This window comes from Ovis aries, chromosome 15 (genome assembly GCF_016772045.2).
Source record: "Ovis aries strain OAR_USU_Benz2616 breed Rambouillet chromosome 15, ARS-UI_Ramb_v3.0, whole genome shotgun sequence".
Taxonomy (NCBI): Eukaryota; Metazoa; Chordata; class Mammalia; order Artiodactyla; family Bovidae; genus Ovis; species Ovis aries.
Window position 1 is genome coordinate 5,013,151 of NC_056068.1, and position 16,541 is coordinate 5,029,691.

General features: G+C 37.8%; 1 protein-coding gene across 2 annotated transcripts in view; it reads right to left on the bottom strand.

The window, feature by feature from the left end:
• DYNC2H1 (dynein cytoplasmic 2 heavy chain 1) overlaps positions 1-16,541 on the bottom strand; it is a 388,746-nt gene that overhangs the window by 240,074 nt on the left and 132,131 nt on the right. For both annotated transcript variants that reach the window (XM_060399635.1, XM_004015967.6), the window contains exons 54-57: positions 15,721-15,875; positions 13,883-14,020; positions 1,511-1,624; positions 743-903 (exon numbers count right to left, since the gene is read on the bottom strand). In XM_060399635.1, coding sequence (XP_060255618.1) covers positions 743-903; positions 1,511-1,624; positions 13,883-14,020; positions 15,721-15,875 — 568 coding nt within the window. The remainder of the gene's footprint in view (positions 1-742; positions 904-1,510; positions 1,625-13,882; positions 14,021-15,720; positions 15,876-16,541) is intronic.

Here is a 16,541-nt window from a genome sequence, read left to right on the forward strand (position 1 = left end):
TGCACAACAGCTTTACTAAGGTTCTGTGAATACACTGAAGCAATACAATTAAGGAATTATAACACTGAACTCCATCCACATCCCTTTATGTGAACTCCTGAGTAACTAACACATTATAAGATATGCAAGAAAATATTCTGACTCCTTTATAAGAAAGATATTTTAAGTGCTCTCTCAATTTTAAATCTCCTCCCCCATTTCAGATTGAAAAAGAACTCTGCTATCAGAATGAATACCAGCACAAACTATAATGCCATTGCTATACTGTGAAACTGAATGTTCCACATTATATACTGAGTTAACAGTCAGCCTTTTCTCCTCTAGTTTACATCCCTTTTATATTTTCATGGAGCTCTCACTTGCTCTCTGTATCTCTCTGCCTCTGCCAAGAGTGAAAAACTCTTTGAGAACAGTGACTATATTTTCTCCATCAGCACACCACAGTAAATACATTACTCTGCACCATGTAAAGACTAAATCAATATTTATGTTTATTAAGATGTTCTTAAACACTTTAAGGCATTCGTCTTCTCCTTTGACACTTTTAACAATCACTTATAGAGGAAGAAAAATATAGTTCTTGAAATATGACTACATAGACCATCCTGAAATATTAGGGGAAAGTGTGTAACCCCTACTTAGATGAAGTTCAGTTTGAGAAACAATATAAGAAATTATAAAAATATGAAACAATGTATAATTTACTCATGAAATAACATTTTTCACAAATTCAAAAACTTACCTTTTCATGCTCACCCAAGATGTGTCAAAGATACCCATTAATCTCAAAACGCCTTCAAGAATGTCTCTGATTACATCAGGAGGCATACGCAGGGAACGGATTTCTGAAAGAGATTCTGGCTTAATGTTTCCGACTGCTAGTTTAGCTTCATTGACTAGAGGCTAGAAAACAAAAACGGTATTTAAACATTCAAAAAATATATATGGAAATATGCTAACTCTTTACAAATTATCTAATATTGTCATTTTATTTAAAACAACTAGTTATTAATACCCTTTCTCTTCCAATATAAAAATGCTCTAAAACACACAAAGTACAGAATGTTCAAGTGGGGAAAGCTAGAGTTTCTGGCACCATAACTTCCACAGTCTAATTTGGAAAATCTAATCTTTTTTGAGACAATCTGCCATTTTCAAGAGGTCCTTTCTTTTCTAATACTTGCTTGCTTATTTAATCAAGCCTCAAGGGGAAAAAAGAAAAAAAGCCTAAGAGTTTGTCTTAATTTATCTGCAAAATATTTCTTCTTCTTACAGTGTAAACAATATGATTCATGGAAAACAAAGATTATTTTTAGCAACCATTAGCTAATTTGGTTACTTCTCATAGCAGACTTTCCTTCCTATTTCTCTTTTATAAACAGTATTAAGTGAAAGCCACACTGGTAATACTATTAGGAAATAACTTATGAAAATAATGTTTAAACTCCAATGTAAAGTTGAAAATCAAAACTATAAATGGCTCTTACAGTGTTTCCTATTTTTATCTTACCTGTACTTCTTTCAATTCATCATCAATTTTGTTCTTCCTTTCTTCAATTTTAATGACTTCTTCCGCTATTTTGTGCTTCAGTCTTTCAAGTTCTGTCTTCTGCTCACTAGCATCCTATAGGAATATTTAAGCAGTATTCCAATTGATTTTAATGCACTCAACATTTAAAAGCATAATACCAAAAATGTTATTTTAACAGCACTATTAAATGCTTTTCTAATATTAATTGACATGAGAGTTTCTAACATGCCTAGGAAACTGATGCTATAATTTATAGTAATTTATATCATTTATAATTTACTCTATATTTCTATTAGGAAATATGCTTTAATTTTTCTGAATAGCAAAGCAATAAATGTTTACTATATAAAAATCAAACTGTCAGAAATGCGTAATTTAGAAAATGATCATAATAATATACATTTAACACTTGTAACAACCCCAGAGAAATACTATTATGCTCATTTCATAAACAAGAAAACTAAAAATAGAAGTCTTCTCTAACTCTAATAGTAGAATAGTAATAATTCTTAGAGACAAGCTATAGTATTCTAAAACTTTGTTTCTATATTTTAGACAAAAACTAATTGAAATTATTATACAATAATATGCAAATATATGAACAAAAATTAGTTAAGATTAAAAGAACACAATGATATATTAATAACACATGATGTTTTTACTCATATATTCAAAAATCAAGAGTCCCACATATATAAACATGCTTAAACATTATGAATGTTTGTATTTATTTATACTATCAAAAAACCAAGGAGGAAATCTGTCAAGAAATCTTCCAAAGTTCTAATAACAGAAATTCTCAACCATATTATAATCATCCAAGGAGTTTTAAGACTAATGTTTGGTGTCCTTTCTACACCTATTGAGACAAATATATCACATTACATACATAAACAGAATCATTATCTTGTACACTTGAAACTAATAAAGGGGTGTGAGTCAATTAGATCTCAATTAAATCAAAAAGAGACCAGAGTCCCCTCCCTCTCTCTCTACCTGAACTGAAAGAAACAAATTTGCTGTTTAAGCTGGCAACAACAACAAAACTAATGCCTTGCGTCCTATTACCATATCCCTCAGGCACCTGACACATGAACTCAATTAAAATAGTCTACATTCCACAAGTGTTTCTACCTGTGTATCTCTGCTACCAGTCCTCAAAGGGGAAAGTTCTTTTCTCAAACTCCACAGTATCAAAACATTCCCTAAAGGCCCTACTCACGTGCTTCACATTTTATTAACTTACTTTTCCAACTATAAGTTACAACTATTCTGAATATGTACAGCATTTAATATGTGTGTTCTTTCCTTATGTCGCAAACCTGGAGCAGCAGGCTTTAAAAGTCACACAGTTTGGTGAACTTATGAATGAGGCGGAGAGGGACAGACAGGGACTCTGGAAAGATCATGATACACTGCTATATTTAAACTGGAAAACCAAAAGGACCTAGTGTAAGCACATGGAACACTGCTCAACGCCAGCCTGGATGGGAGAATGGACGCCATGTATATGTATGGCTGAGTGCCTTTGCTGTTCACCTCAAACTACAACACTGTTAACTGGCTACATCTCAATACAAAAGGCCTTTTGGTGTCAAAAAAATTAAAATCAAGAGAAAAAAACAAGAAGTTGCACAATTCAGTATTTGTCTCTCTATGCCATCAGTTCAGTTCAGTTTAGTTGCTCACTCATGTCCCACTCTTTGCAACCCCACGAACCGCAGCACACCAAGCCTCCCTGTCCATCACCAACTCCCGGAGTCTACCCAAACCCATGACCACTGAGTCGGTGATGACATCCAACCATCTCATCCTCTGTCATTCCCTTCTCCTCCTGCCCCCAATCCCTCCCAGCATCAGAGTCTTTTCCAATGAGTCAACTCTTCGCATGAGGTGGCCAAAGTACTAGAGTTTCAGCTTCAACATCAGTCCTTCCAATGAACACATAGGACTGATCTCCTTCAGAATGGATTGGTTGGATCTCCTTGCAGTCCAAGGGACTCTCAAGAGTCTTCTCCAACACCACAATTCAAAAGCATCAATTCTTCAGCCCTCAGCTTTCTTTATAATCCAACTCTCACATCCATACATGACTACTGGAAAAACCACAGCCTTGTCTAGACGGACCTTTGTTAGCAAAGGAATGTCTCTGCTTTTTAATATGCTGTCTAGATTGGTCATAGCTTTTCTTCCAAGGAGCGTCTTTTAATTTCATGGCTGCAGTCACCATCTGCAGTAATCTTGGAGCCCAGAAAAAATAGTCTCTCAATGTTTCCACTGTTTCCCCAACTATTTCCCATGAAGTGATGGGACCAGATGCCATAATCTTAGTTTTCTGAATGTTGAGCTTTAAGCCAACTTTTTCACTCTCCTCTTTCACTTTCATCAAGAGGCTACTTAGTTCCCCTTCACTTTCTGCCATAAGGGTGGTGTCATCTGCATATTTGAGGTTATTGATATTTCTCCCAGCAATCTCGATTCCAGCTTGTGCTTCTTCCAGCCCAGTGTTTCTCATGATGGACTCTGCATATAAGTTAAATAAGCAGGGTGACAATACACAGCCTTGACACACTCCTTTTCCTATTTGGAACCAGTCTGTTGTTCCATGTCCAGTTTTGTTGCTTCCTGACCTGCATACAGATTTCTCAAGAGGCAGGTCAGGTAGTCTGGTATTCCCATCTCTTTCAAAGTTTTCCACAGTTTTTTGTGATCCACACAGTCAAAGGCTTTGGCATAGTCAACAAAGCAGAAATAGATGTTTTTCTGGAACTCTCGTGCATTCTTGATGATCCAGCAGATGTTGGCAATTTGATCTCTGGTTCTTCTGCCTTTTCTAAAACCAGCTTGAACATACTTATGTATAAAATAACAAACAGAACTGTCGTCTATTTATCACTGAGCAAAATTATTAACTTATAATACAAGATGCAGAGTTATTTTTCTAGGTCTAATCTAGGTAATCTAGGTAGCTACAGTCTTAGAAATCTCTCTTCCCAGAACAGCCCAGAGAAAAGAGTAGCACAGTACACTATGTATCTCAATAATATTCACTAGTGTGGAAGTGCACAGGCTCACAGAGTACTGAATATTTTCCTTTGTTAATATACAGATATCAATGATATTATCTTTTATGGGTTTTTTTTTACTGTTTTTCAAATTACTAGTTAAAAGGTAAGTAACCCAAAAGTGTTCCAACTGCAACAACAGAAGTTAGAAGAATATGAAACAAAGCTTTCAACTTCCTGCAGAAAAAAACAATATTTGATAGATATTTTTACAATAAAAATGACTAGCTGCTTCAGATAAGTATTTATATTATTTTGTTTCTAAAATTCCTTGAGAAAAAGTATGCTAAAGTTTCACAGTATAAAAATTAAAATGATTTTCTGATCTGTTACTTCCAGGCCAGGTAGTCCATAAATGTATATTGTAAACACCGAATGTGAACATAATCATCGGTTATCTGAAAATACTATTGCTTCTGAAGATTTTCCATCTGCCAATGAATTAATTTTGACATGACAGGTGAAATCTTTTGCTTATGCCACCCTCAGTTCAGCCCAGATAACTCTCTTGTGAAATTTACAGACAATAAACTTCCTTTCCATGCTCATAAAGCTTTGGTGCAAAGAATTATTCTTTAACTAAGTACAAAGAATCATGTAAGAAAAAATAATAATGAAGCATGTTCAAGAAAAAGAAAACTTCATTAAATTCCCTCTGAGAGCTAGTTGTAGATGCTGCAACAAATGAAATACCACAGCAGGCACTACAGCCAAAAGGAAACACCTAGAGATTGTTTTACATCTTCTGAGAAACAATATGATAAAGGTGAAACACTGAATAGGAGGGTTAAAAGACAAACTAGGAAATTTTGAAAAAAGCAGAACAAATATAAAGTGAGAAAATATAAGAAAGTTAGAGAACCAGACTAGTAAGCCCAAAGCCCAAATAAGAATTCTAAAACGCAAGAACAGAGAAATAAAGGAAAAGGAATTATCAATAAAATAATTTAAGGAAATTTCCCAAAACTGAAGGAGGCAAATTTCTAGGTAGTAAGAACTCATACTGGACACAGCGGATGAAAACAAACCTAAACCAAAGCAAATCACTGTAACTTTAAAACAATGAAAACCAAGATCTAAATGATTACAAGAGTGGGGGAAAAAAAACCAAACAGGTTATCCAAACACAGATCAGAAATTAAAACAGTGCTTTAATCACCAACAATGGAAGCTAAGAGAAAATGGAACAATGCCCTCAAACTCATGAAGAAAACATAAATATTCCACCCTAGAATACTATTCCTATCACACAACCAACCAACCAAGAACACAGCAGAACGTTCATATACTTGAGATCTCAAAACTTATCTTCCATGTACCCTTTCTCCAGAAGCTTCTAGGGCCAAGCTCCAGACATGAGGCAGTAGACCAAGATGGTAAAGAAGGATTGCAGGACAGCAACTGAGACCAGGCAGAGAAGGAGGCAAGCCACAAGGCTCCAGGAGAGAACGCTACAGGGGGCTGAGGAAAACCATAAAACAGCAGAGGCTTCGGAAGTCTTCACAGAATATTTAGAACACATTTTTAAATAGGCACTTTATGGAGTCATATTACCACTTCCCTTCCCAACTATCAGAAGTCAGGGGAAAAATGGTTATTCGTCTAAGAAATTAAGTCAAAGAAGCTCAGGATTTGGAATCACCAGGACAAGGACTACAAAGCTAAGGTTGAGAACAAGATTTTCAGACGAAAAACAAGGGCATCACATTTATTTGCTAATTAATGATGTTGAGTATCTTTTCATGTATTTGTGAAATGTATGACCCCTTTATATAAGTCTTTTTTCATTAAAGGCCAGTGCAAATCTTTTGCCTATTTGCAAACTGAATTGTTAGTTTTATTAATATTGAGTTGTAATCATTTCTGTACATGTTGGAAACAAGTTTTTTTTTAAATCAAATACACATTTGTCAATATTTTCTCACAGTCTGTGACCTGCCTTTTCATTTTCTTTTTTAATTTCTATGAGGTCCAATTTGTCATTTATTTTCCTCTTCTTCTTTGGTATTATATCTAAGAAATCCCTGCTTTACCCAACATCATAGACATTTTCTCCCTAATTTTCTTCTGAAGTTTTATAATTTTATGCTGTACATTTAGGTCTATGTTTCATGTCAAGTTATTTTTCATATGTCTGAGGTTTTTTTCCTCTCTTCATAGATATCTAAATATTCCAGTACCACTTCTTAGAAGAATATTCCTTTCCACATTTAAATAATATCATTGTATGAAATTAATTGACCACGTATGTTTGAGTCTGTTTCTGGATTCCATAGTGTTCTGATAAACACTATGCTTACCACACCAGTGTTACCCTACCTTGACTACTGTAGATTTATAGTAAGTCTTTATATATTAAGACTTTCTAAAAGTGTCATTTACTTTTACTGAGATATATACTCTAGTCTGAAAAACCCTGAAATTAATTTAAATAAAAGAGGCATTAGACTTGAAGTAAGGTTAAGATCACCCACATGGAGATGGTGAAACATATTTAAGACACAATCATGGGTGTAAAACCAACAGAATTTAAGGATCCTTTAGATGCATGGGTTAAGGGAACAGAAGTCTAACACAAGTTATAAATTCTGTTTTGAACAATTAGCTATATTGTAGTGCCATAACTAAGAAAAGGAATACAGGAAAGGAAATAATGAGTTTAGTTTTGAACTGTTTTGAATTGTAAGGCTTACAGGACTTTCAAGAAGACCTATCTAACAGATTACTGATTATGTAAGTCTGAAGCTCAGAGGAGGAATAGGGCTAAAGGACAAAAAATTATGGACTTAGTGGCAGTAAGTAATCAGTACCAAAAAGCAAGGTAATGGGCCGAAGCACACAGAAAAGGTAGGCAAATGTGAAAGGATATCCTGGCAAGGGAGAACAAGATGGCAGAGGAGTAGGTGGACGTGGAGTATGTCTCTCTCCACGGAAACATCACGAACACACCTTCAGACACAGAAGTGCATGCAGAACACAGGCTGAGAATGGACAAGAGTACCCAACCAGCGGAAGAGAATACATAGAACCACGCAGAACTCAGTAGGATGAAGGAACTAGGGAGGAAAACAGGACTGGACCTGCCCTCTGCAGTGAAGGAACTGAAGCTGGGGTCTGATCCCCACATCGGGGCAACTGACTGGGTTAGAGGAGAAACATTTAAGGCTGAGAGTGAAGCAGCTGATCTGCGGCAGCCTAGATGGAATGAGAATCAGATAGTCCTTACCACAGCCATACATCCCTGGACAGGGACACAGGTCCCCTGGAAGGAGCAACAGCTAGGACCTGGAGCTTAGGGATTGTGGAGCAATCCCAGGGTGAGGGCTGCTGTTGACTAAAGAGAGACGGATCAAGAAAATGTGAGGGAGGAGACTGTGGTGGGAAATGCCCGTGGAGGAAAGCCAGGCAGCCACGGAAGCAAGGAGATATGCTGAGTCACATATATGGGGTGGAGCCATCACCCTAGCCTCTCTCCCCTGACACGCCAGTATCAGCAGCTGAACAGTAGAGAGGCTGGCCCACCAAACGCCTGACACCATGAACTACACAGTGGGACCCCACACAGGGTGCTCCTTTAAGTGTCTGACCTGTCAATCTACAGAGTAGTACCCTAGCCAAGGGGGCCCCTCTATGTGCCGGCTACTGCTGCTGCTGCTGCTAAGTCGCTTCAGTTGTGTCCGACTCTGTGAGACCCCATAGACAGCAGCCCACTAGGCTCCTCTGTCCCTGGGATTCTCCAGGCAAAAGCACTGGAGTGGGTTGCCATTTCCTTCTCCAATGCATAAAAGTGAAAAGTGAAAGTGAAGTCACTCAGTCGTGCCCAACTCTTAGCGACCCCATGGACTGCAGCCTACCAGGCTCCCCAGTCAATGGGATTTTCCAGGCAAGAGTACTGGAGTGGGTTGCCATTGCCTTCTCTGCTATGTGTCTGATGCCCTGAAAAACAGAGAAGGTCCCCAGGCAAGGAGGACTTCTAAGTGCCTGAACAGGCAGAGCTACAGAGAAAGACAGGCCAAAGAGGCCTTCTAATCGCCAGCTACAAGAAGCTCAAAAAAAGACTCTGACAGGGCCATAACTCCTGCAGCTGAGGTGGGCCATAACTCCTGCAGCTGAGGCAGCCCATGTCTTTGAACACTTGGCGCTGCCAGGGTCCCCACAGGCCAGGCAGCTGTGCCAACTTCACGTTCAACCCTCACTGGGGCAGAGCTGCCATAGGCAAAAAAGTCTTGCATCTATGCATGCAGGGTCACTTCGGTCCTGTCCAACTCTGCAACGCTGTAGACTGTGGCCTGCCAGGCTTCTCTGTCAGGGGGGTTCTCCAGGCAAGAATACTGGAGTGTATTGGCCAGCATTGGTTGCCATACCCTTCTAGAGCACTGTATTTCCTGCTGCCCTAGCCACCAACTCTCTGAGTACCTGGTGCTGCCAGAACCCCTGCGACCCAAGCAGCTGCACCACCTCTGCACCTGGCCCTCACTGGGGCAGACCCAAGTCCTCCAGGGCAGCCTCAGGAGCAAACCCCAGTGGACGACCCACATGCAGAGGTGGAAATAAAACCACAATTGAAACCCAGGGGCAGTGTGGCTAAGGAATAAGACCTAAAACCTTCCCATCAGCTGTACAAGCTACAGATTAAATCCACACAAATAGGTAGACTCTGTCTATGGAAAATATAAAGGCCATTGAGAGCTCCCACAAAAGAAAACACACTAGTATGAGAGCTCTGGACATTGGAGACAAGAACACACAGAAGTAGGACCAGATTCGAATCTGAGCTGCCCCCACAGCAGGTCGAGAGACCAGCAGAGTGTTGGAGGGCATTCTAGGGAGGTGAGGTGGACTGTGAGTCCCAGGGAGGGAAAGGACCCTGACAGCAGTGACTCAAAAAAAACATTTATTACTCTTATCTTTTCATTGTTCTGTAGATGCTTCTGGATTTTTTCTTTTTTATTCCTTGTTTTATGCTCCCCTCTGATATCGCTATCCATTTTATTGGCACTGTTCAGTTGAGTTCAGTCACTCAGTCATGTCTGACTCTTTGCAACCCCATGAACCGCAGCATGCCAGGTCTCCCTGTCCATCACCAAATCCCGGAGTTCACTCAAACTCACGTCCATCGAGTCAGTGATGCCATCCAGCCATCTCATCCTCTGTCGTCCCCTTCTCCTCCTGCCCCCAATCCCTCCCACCATCAGAGTCTTTTCCAACGAGTCAACTCTTCGCATGAGGTGGCCACAGTACTGGAGTTTCAGCTTTAGGATCATTTTTCCAAAGAAATCCCAGGGCTCATCTCCTTGAGAATGGACTGGTTGGATCTCCTTGCAGTCCAAGGGATTCTCAAGAATCTTCTCCAACACCACAGTTCAAACGCATCAATTCTTCGGCGCTCAGCCTTCTTCACAGTCCAACTCTCACATCCATACATGACTACTGGAAAAACCACAGCCTTGACTAGGCAGACCTTAGTCAGCAAAGAAATATCTCTGCTTTTGAATATGCTATCTAGGTTGGTCATAACTTTTCTTCCAAGGAGTAAGCGTTTTTTAATTTCATGGCTGCAGTCACCATCTGCAGTGATTTTGGAGCCCAGAAAAATAAAGTCTGACACTGTTTCTACTGTTTCCCATCTATTTCCCATGAAGTGATGGGACCGGAGGCCATGATCTTCATTTTCCGAATGTTGAGCTTTCAGCCAACTTTTTCACTCTCCTATTCACTTTCATCAAGAGGCTTTTAGTTCCTCTTCACTTTCTGCCATAAGGGTGGTGTCATCTGCATATCTGAGAACAAATACATGGCAATAAAATGGATAACCTGGAAGAAATGGATAGATTCTTAGAAAAATTCAATCTTCCCAGATTGAACCAGGAAGAAATAGAAACTATGAACAACAGAATTACAAGCACTGAAATCGAAGCTGTGATCAAATATCTCTCAAAAGACAAAAGCCCAGGAACAGATGGCTTCACAGGTGAATTCTATCAAACATTTAGAGACAAGCTAATGCCGATCCTTCTAAAACTCTGAAAGAACTGCAGAGAAAGGAATACTTTTCGAACTCATTCTATGAGGCCACCATCACCCTGATACCAAAACCAGACAATGACAACACAGAAAAAGAAAACTTCAGGACAATATCACTGGTGAATCAAAAAGATCCTCAGCAGAAGTTTAGCAAACAGAATTCAGCAACACATCAAAAAGGTCATACACCATGATCAAGTTGGGTTTATTCCAGGGATGCAAGGACTCTTCAATATATGCAAATCAATCAATGTGATATACCATATTAAATTGAATGATAAAAATCATATGATAGTCTCAACAGATGCAGAAAAGCCTTTGACAAAATTCAGCACCCATTTATGATTAAAACTCTTCAAAAAAAGGGCACAGAAGGAACCTACCTCAACATAGTAAAGGCCATATAGGATAAGCCTATAGCAAACATTATTCTCAATGGTGACAAACTGAAAGCATTCCTCCTAAAATCAGGAACAAGACAAGGGTGTCCACTTTCACCACTATTATTCAACATAGTTCTGGAAGTCCTAGCTACAACAATCAGAGGAGAAAAAGAAATAAGAGGAATCCAGATCAGAAAAGAAGAAGTAAAGGTTTCACTGTCTGCAGATGACATGATACTGTACCTAGAAAACCCTAAAGATACTATCAGAAAATTACTAGAGCTAATCAATGAATTTCACAGTGTTTCAGGAAACAAAATCAATACACAGAAATCACTTGTATTTCTATATACCAACAATGAAAACTCAGAAAGAGAAATTAAGGACTCAATCCAATTCACCATTACAACAAAAAACAAATATCTAGGAATTAGCTCACCCAAGGAGACAACAGAAATGTACACAGACAATTATAAGACACTGATGAAAGAAATCAAAGATGACAAGAACAGATGGAGAGATATTCCATGTTCCTGGGTAAGAAGAATCAATATTGTGAAAATGATTATACTACCAAATGCTATCTACAGATTCAATGCAATACCTATCAAATTACCAATGGCATTTTTCACAAAATGCCAAAAAAACAAAAAATTGTATATTTCATATGAAAACACAAAAGATCCTGAATAGCCAAAGAAATCTTGAGAAATAATGGAGCTGGAGAAATCAACCTTCCTGACTTCAGATTATACTAAAAAGCTACATTCATCAATACAGTATAACAGAAACAGAAATATAGATCTATGGAATAGCTACATGTAAAAGAATGAAATTAAAACACTTCCTAACACCATTCACAAAAATAAACTCAAAATGGATTAAAGACCTAAATGTAAGACCAGAAACTATAAAACTCTTAGAGGAAAACATAGGCAGAACATGTGATGACATAAATCAAAGCAAGATCCTCTACGACCCACCTCCTAGAGTAATGGAAATAAAAACAAAAGTAAACAAATGGGACCTCATTAAACTTAAAAGCTTTTGCACAGCAAAGAAAACTATAAGCAAGGTGAAAAGACAACTCTCAGGCTGAGAGAAAATAATAGCAAATGAAACAACTGACAAAAGATTAATTTCCAAAATATACAAGCAGCTCATACAACTCAATACCAGAAAAACAACCCAATCAAAAAGTGGGAAAAAGACCTAAACATATTTCTCCAAAGAAGACATACAGATGGCTAACAGACAAATGGAAAGATGCTTAACACGACTCATTATTCAAGAAATGCAAATCAAAATTACAATGAGATACCACCTCACACCAGTCAGAATGTCCATCATCAAAAAGTCTACAAAGAATAAATGCTGGAGAAGGTGCGGAGAAAAGGGAACGCTCTTGCATTGTTGGTGGGAATGCAAATTAATACAGCCACTATGGAAGATGGTATGGAGATTCCTTAAAAAGTCAGAAATAAAACCACCATATGACCCAGCAATCCCACTCCTAGGCATACACCCTGAGGAAACCAAATTGAAAAAGACACATGTATCCCATTGTTCTTTGCAGCACTATTTACAATAGCTAGAACATGGAAGCAACCTAGATGCCCATCGAAAGATGAATGCATAAAGAAGTTGTGGTACATATACACAATGGAATATTCAGCCATAAAAAGGAACCAATTTTAGCCAATTCTAATGAGGTGAATGAACCTAGAACCTATTATACAGAGTGAAGTGAGTCAGAAAGAGAAAGATGAATATCGTGTTCTAACACATATATGAGTGAGTGAAGTCGCTCAGTCGTGTCCGACTCTGCGACCCCATGGACTGCAGCCTACCAGGCTCCTCTGTCCATGGGATTTTCCAGGCAATAGTACTGGAGTGGATTGCCATTTCCTTCTCCAGGGGATCTTCCCAACCCAGGGATCGAACCCGGGTCTCCCACATTGTAGACAGATACTTTACCGTCTGAGTCACCAGGAAGTCCAAACACATATATATGGAATCTAGAAAAATGGTACTGAAGAATTTACTTACAGGGCAGCAATGGAGAAGGAGACATAGAGAACAGACTTATGGACACAGGGAGAGGGGAGGAGAGGGTGAGATGTAGGGCAAGAGTAACGTGGAAACTTACATTTCCACATGTAAAATAGCCAATGGGAATTTGCTCTATGGCTCAGGAAACTTAAAACAGGGCTCTGTATCTACCTAGAGGGGTGGGATGGTTCAAAAGGGAGGGGATATATGTGTACCTATGGCTGATTCACGTTGAGGTTTGACAGAAAAGAGCAAAATTCTGTAAAGCAATTATCCTTCAATAAAAAAATTATTAAAAAAAAAAAAAGAAAACCCTGGCAATAAAGAATGCAGAGAAATCTCCCTTGGGATGGTTCAACCAAAGAAAGGCAATGTAAAAAGAAGATACAAAATATTAAAAATATCATGAAAGTATAAATAGAATAAATAGACATTTTATAAATCCTAAGAATATCAAAAACAGGCTTGAAGCCTGAAGAAGATAATATTAAGAAAAATAAAAGAAAATATTAACTAACAGAGGGTAAGCTAAAGCATTTACAGACAAATCTATACCAATCAAAATGTTTATGCTTTTATATTTATAGGATTTAGATAAATTAGTGTATGAACAACTGAGGAGACTACAGTTGTGATTTTAAACAATATGGGAAAATAATACACTCTTTCCAAAAGTTCAAGTACACAACACTATCAATCTACTCAATATAGACAAGCGATACTTTTTAAATCCATTTAAGTAAAATCATTATTTTTCACACTGAACCACAACCAGGTATAAATGGCCTTCCTGTTGTTTGCATCTCTGTGCTTCCTCTAAATGTTACCTGCATTGATACTGTGATCTCTTGAAGAGCAGCATCTGCTTCGTCTTGCTTAGTTTTAAGTAATACACTTTGTTCTCCAGCTGTTCTGTTCAATTCAGCCACAAGAGCTTTAGCTTCATTTAGTTTGGATACACCAGCCTACATTAATAGAAGAGACTGACAATATTAAAAGAAAAGGAATTTTACATACATAGGGTAAACAAAGTCTATAAGAATGAATGAAAAAAATATAAATGTGTACAAATACCACATCTGCAAGTGAACTTGGGTTTTTTCTTATTGCTAATTATAACAATTTAGTCAACTTTTTACCCATTAAGATGTAGAAAAAGACTCCACAAAGGCTTTAGAGGAAAATGGATCTTAAAGCATCACAGTAAAGCTGAATACATTAACATATATTAATTAGCTTAACCAGTGGGGTTTTACTCAACTGCATTAGACAGGAAAGAAAACAGAAAGAAAAATATTCAGTAAACCTTTCTAATTCTTCAGTCTCATTAATTGAACAAAAGGACCTCAGGGACCACTCTTTTTATACTGGACATGCCTTGGTTTTGTTTGTCCATTATCCAACTATTTTATAAGAGACTGCCTTACATAGGGTGCTGGTTAGCAATCACTCCAAATGCTTAGGCTATTCTTTGGGCGGGGGGTGGGTGGGTAACCCTGGTCTGGCCATTTTAACACTCTATTCCACTGTCCATCAATAATCCAAGGAATGAACATGAAAACTATTCTCTCTGTTCTTCAATACAATTGCATTTTTGCCACAAAACGAATCAGAAGAAAGATAGCAATGGCAAAAAAAGGGAATGTAAACTTGGTGGCTCAGATGGTAAAGCTTCTGCCTACAATGTGGGAGACCTGGGTTTGATCCCTGGGTCGGGAAGATCCCCTGGAGAAGGAAATGGCAACCCACTCCAGTACTCTTGCATGGAAAATCCCTTGGACCAAGGAGCCTGGTAGGCTACACTCCATGGGGTCGCAGAGTCGGACACGACTGAGCGACTTCACTTCACTTCACTTCAAACAGTATTTACTGAGCACCCAGTACAGAGGACAGGCATCATGCTGGTTCTTTACATTAGCATTTCATCTAACGTACACAAGACATTGACCCAATAAAGCTATAACTCAGTAAATTTACCTCAAATACAATAGAGAACTAAATCAGGAAATTAACTTTTCAAAGCATGTGCAGTTAGTGGCTTAATATAAATGAAAATAAATCAGTAGAAAGAAGGATAAAGATAACTCTGTCAATTAATGCTCCTGGTTTCCTACCCTTACAAAGAGAAGCAAGAACTCTGGAGACAGAATGCTCTCTGACAGAATCTGAGGTTAGCATTCTAACAGCACACTTAAGCTGAAGCTCTACAATTACAGAAATACAAAGAGTTCCAAATGTACTAAGTGACATAAATCAGAATATAATAAATTATACATAATAATGAAACAAATATAATAAAATATACTTTTAAGAATGTTTATAAAATATAATTATAAATATAGTCTACTATAAAACATAATATCATATATTATGTTTTAATTAATAATAGGCACTTTTGATTTCTAAAATAAGTTCATGTAAAAAAGACATTTAAAACCAGCACAATCTGCTATCAAAAGCACACAAATAACATGCATAGTGAAGTAAAGAAATAATTATTCAACCAAAAAAAATACAAAACCATTACTATAAGCTAATGGGCAATATAGATAGGTGAGACAGTTTTCCAGGAAACTTAATACAGTACAGTATTTATGGCATGTGATTTACATAATCCTTGTCCCTTACACATAAATAAAATAATTTTAGATCACCAATAATGTACCTGCAAATGACTTTGTCTTTTTAATAATTCCTCTTTCTTGCTGCTACTAATGGCAGAATATACACGTAAAAAGGTCATATATCGGCTTGGTGTAGCACCATATGCTTTACAAGACTCATGGATTAATAAAAAAGATTTTAGAAAATCAGGATCAACTAGAAAGAGGAAAAAAAGATGACAATGTAAGTATGGTCCATTAAGAATTACAGAAAATACATTTAACTATATCTTTTCTATGCAATGAAATTATGAGCTAATATATTTGCTTAAAGGTGAACAGGTATTCCTAGGTATCCATGTATAGCTTCCATTTTTCTTATTAATTTGCATTATTTTTTCCAGTGGTCTCTACACTTCAACTGTATGTATATACCTTTCCCTGTATTTGCCCTGACAAGTTTTATTGCTGCAACAAAGATAAATCTACAGTTTCCCATGTCAATTAACTGGGACTATGTAACAGGTAGTCTAAAAGTAAGCTTACTAAAAGCTGTATGAGTGGAAAAGATACACCAAACCAAATAACACCTATTCCCTCCTATGTACATGGGAAGAAACAGGGCTTCAAAAGTCAAAAAATTAAGAACAAGCTCTCGTTGGCTTCAATATACACATGTGTGCTCAGTCATGTTCCACTCTTTGCAAACCCATGCACAGTAGTAGCCCGCCGGCTCCTCTGTCCATGGAATTTTCCAGGTAAGAATACTGGAGTGGGTTGCCATTTTCTCTCCAGGGGATCTTCCTGACTGAGGGATCAAACCACATCACATACACCGGCTGGCAGATTCTTTATTACTTGAGCCACCTGGGAAGCCAACATA